The sequence below is a fragment of the Manduca sexta genome, chromosome 24 (assembly GCF_014839805.1).
Source record: "Manduca sexta isolate Smith_Timp_Sample1 chromosome 24, JHU_Msex_v1.0, whole genome shotgun sequence".
NCBI classification, from domain to species: domain Eukaryota; kingdom Metazoa; phylum Arthropoda; class Insecta; order Lepidoptera; family Sphingidae; genus Manduca; species Manduca sexta.
The window spans coordinates 11,036,432-11,040,403 of record NC_051138.1 but is presented as its reverse complement, the minus strand read 5'-3'; the positions used below and the strand labels follow the sequence as shown (position 1 = coordinate 11,040,403).

Here is a 3,972-nt window from a genome sequence, read left to right as displayed (position 1 = left end):
ATGCATCATAATACCCAATGACGTCACTTGTGAGTATTGATTGCGCTTTATTTATATTTTTTTGACAATTACCTCTAACACCGAAATTCAAAAGCGTGTACGTTGTTTATTTTTTACTGGATTGTAATTATTCTTTATGTGTTTTATAGAATTTTGAATTTATATGACATAAATATTGTAGTGTACTGGCTGATACGTTTTTCTTAATATAATGTTTTGTTTCAAAGAAATGTCAGTTTGTAAATAAATGGATTCCGAAGTACAAACTCAGAATATTATTTCCATGTTTTCTGGAATTCTACAGTGGCGACGAGGAAAATTGAGAACATATTGTATGTAAGTTATCTCGGAGGAAGGGTATAGCGTGTTAAAATGTCGATTGGAAAGGTATCAAAATTCGACGTACAAAATGGTACGTGGTCAACATATATAGACCGACTGGAAATGTATTTCAAAGTAAATAATGTGAAAGAAGACATGAGGTTACCAACTTTAATTGCTGTAATGGGCGAAGAGGCCTATGAACTATTAGTCAATTTATCCAGTCCGAAAAAACCCTCAGAATCCGAGTACGAAAAGTGGTGGAGCAGATGCGGAATCATCTGCAACCCACACCATCGCCTCTAGCGAAGCGCTATAAATTTAGGCAGAGGAGACAAGAAAGCCAAGAAACTGTTGCCGTTTACGTGGCGGAATTAAAAAATGTCACGTTATTGTGAATTTCGAGCAAATTTGAACGAAAATTTAAGAGATCAATTTGTCTGTGGGATTAAAAGCGAGGTGATTCGGCAGCGTCTATTTGCCGAAAACGGTATTCTGTCTTTTCCGGAAGCTGTGATGTTGGCGAGCTCATTAGAAGCGGCGGAGAGAGATGCGGCAGCTGTGATGGTTCTGAGTGCGGAAGTGACGGAATCACCGACGACTGCAGAGGGAAAAGTGCACTTACTCGCGTCGCATGAGCGTGCAAAAGCTGGCGGTCTGTTTGTTCACGGAAATAGCGGATCGCGGACAGGGCACAGAGTCCGCAGCACAGGTTGTGGCCGATGCGGTTCTATAGATCATGGTAATGTAGACTGTAGGTACCGCGACTTCGTATGCGGAAGATGCGGAATTGTTGGTCACTTACGGCGAATGTGCCGATTTGTCGCGGCATCGAAGACTCGAGCAAGTGTAATACCAGCGGTGGCAAGATCTCAGGGTCGCACAGGAATACACCACGGCCAAGCCAATCAACGGGAAAATGCCGAAGAGCAGTCGGATGTAGAAGAGAACCTTCACCAGTTATGTTTAAATAATTATAAGGCGGTGAGTTTGCCCATATCCATTGATGGTTGTACTATACAAATGGAAGTAGACACGGGTTCAGCTGTGTCATGCATTAGTAAGAGCACATATGATGCGTATTTTAATCATCTAAAACTGAAGCCGCACAAGATAGTTTTTAATTTTTATAATGGTGTAAGTATAAAACCCATAGGGGTTATTAATCCGCTAGTACGTTACAGGAACAAACTAAACGATTAGAGTTGTTTTGTGGTAAAAGGAGGTACTACCTCACTCTTAGGAAGGCAGTGGTTAACTGAACTACATATCAAAATACCACTATTTACCAATATGAATGTAAACCATTGTAATGTTGATCGGACTCATTTTAATAAAGAAATAAACTTATTATTTGACAGATATAACAAGCTGTTTGATGGACGTTTGGGCCGATTCACTGGCTGTAAGGCGACGTTGAAATTACGGGAATCGGCGGTACCGGTGTTCCATCGTGCGCGGCCACTGCCTTACGCACTGCGCGACCGTGTTGACGCAGAGTTAGACAGAATGCTGCGCGATGGAATAATCGAGCCAGTCGATTGTTCCGACTGGGCGTCTCCTCTGGTACCGGTAAATAAAGCGGATGGCTCTCTGAGAATCTGTGCGGATTATAAGGCTACTGTTAATCCTATGCTATATGTAGATAGGTTTCCGTTACCGAGAATTGATGACTTATTGGTGCGCCTAGGCGGGGCTAAATATTTTTCTAAGATAGATTTATCCCAGGCCTATAACCAGATAGAGTTAGATGAAACAAAAAATATACTGTGATAAATACTCATCGCGGCTTATTTCAGTATAATAGATTAGTTTATGGTCTAGCGTCTAGTGCGGGCATTTTTCAGCGCATAATGTGTGAATTAGTAAAGGGAATTCCTAATGTAGAGGTATTTTTAGACGATGTGATAATAGGAGGTAGCAATAAGGAGGAGCATTTGGCCGCTTTAGAAGCAGTGCTTGAGAGACTTTATATTAAAGGAATGAAATTGAAAACCGAAAAATGTGTTTTCTTAGTTGATGAAGTAAAGTATTTAGGATACGTTTTACATAAGGACGGCATTAAAACCGACCCAGCGAAATTGGAGGCGATTGATAAAATACCTAGACCGAGTAATGTTACGGAGTTGCGATCTTTTATAGGACTAATTAACTTTTACGCGAGATTCGTAAAGAATATGAGCACTATATTAGTACCGCTCTACGAATTATTCAAAAGGGCAAGGTTTGGGTTTGGTCGGCCGAATGTGAACGTTCTTTTAGTAAAATTAAGCAGTTAATGATGAGTACAGAGGTTTTAGCGCATTACGACCCAAATAAGCCTCTTATTCTGACTTGTGATGCGAGTGCGCGTGGAGTTGGAGCGGTGCTATCGCAACCGGCGGCAAGCGGAACGGGAGAGCGCCCGATAGCTTATGTATCGCGCACTCTTACCGACGCGGAAAAGAATTACTCTCAAATACATCGTGAAGCGTTGGCAATAATATTCGGGGTCAAAAAGTTTCACCAGTATTTGTATAGGCGTCATTTTCTCTTGAGAACGGACCATGAGCCGTTGGTATCGATCTTCGGCCCTCATAAAGGAATTCCAACGATGGTAGCTAGTCGTATGCAAAGGTGGGCTATCATTTTATCTGCTTATGATTTTGAAATAGAGTATGTTAGGTCGGAGAGAAATGGTGCCGACGGGTTGTCGCGTTTACCGATAAATAGTAAGCAAGATGTCACTGTGCCGGAACAAACTTATTTGCATTTTGTTCAACAGGCTTTATTGTTAGATTATAAAGAGTTAAAACTACAGACTAGTAAGGATCCGGTTTTATCGAGGATATTGAGTTTTTTGCGCGATGGTTGGCCAAGAGACTGTGATATCGAAGAGTTTAGACCTTATTTTAATCGGAAAGATGAACTCTATGAAGAATTGAGTTGCGTGTTGTGGGGGCATAGATTATTGATTCCGGTGAAGTGTAGGGAAAAAGTTTTGAGGATGCTCCATGAGCCCCATATGGGTATAGTTAAATCCAAGGCTATGGCTCGTAGTTACGTATGGTGGCCCGGATTTGATGAAGAAATAGAGCGCATGTGTCGTAGTTGTGAGATATGTGCTGCTCAGGCGGATGCTCCGCCGCGGCAAACTCCGAGTATGTGGCCGTGGCCGAATCATCCATGGACCAGGCTGCATTTAGATTTCATGGGGCCCGTATTTGGGAAAACATACTTGATCGTAGTGGACGCTACATCTAAATGGACGGAACTTTTCCATATGAGTAATACAACAGGACCGAAGGTCATAGATAAGTTATGTGAACTTTTAGCAGATGGGGCCTACCCAAGCAGATCGTTACGGATAATGGGCCCCAGTTTACGTGCAATGAGTTTGGTAGTTTCCTTAAATCTAATGGTATAGATCACGTTTTTCGGCGCTATATCATCCTTCCTCAAACGGTCTCGCGGAAAATGCAGTGCGATCCTTAAAGAGGGTTATTAAGAAAGCAGTGCAGGCTAAGGAAGAAGTTGATAAAGCACTTTATACTTATCTTTTACACTATAGAAATACTGCGCATTCGACTACGGGAGAAAGCCCTGCAATGTTAATGTTAGGTAGACGGTTACGGACGAAGTTAGACGTTTTAAGGCCAGACAGGGAGAATT

At 41.9% G+C, this 3,972-nt stretch overlaps 1 protein-coding gene across 1 annotated transcript; it reads left to right on the top strand.

Moving 5' to 3' along the window:
- The first annotated feature begins 363 nt into the window (after positions 1-363).
- Positions 364-3,732, top strand: LOC119190507 (uncharacterized protein K02A2.6-like). The gene is made up of 2 exons (XM_037442532.1): positions 364-387; positions 2,879-3,732. The coding sequence occupies exons 1-2, from the start codon at positions 373-375 to the stop codon at positions 3,725-3,727; spliced, it is 864 nt and encodes a 287-aa protein (XP_037298429.1). The 5' UTR covers positions 364-372; the 3' UTR covers positions 3,728-3,732.
- The last annotated feature ends 240 nt before the right edge of the window (positions 3,733-3,972 follow it).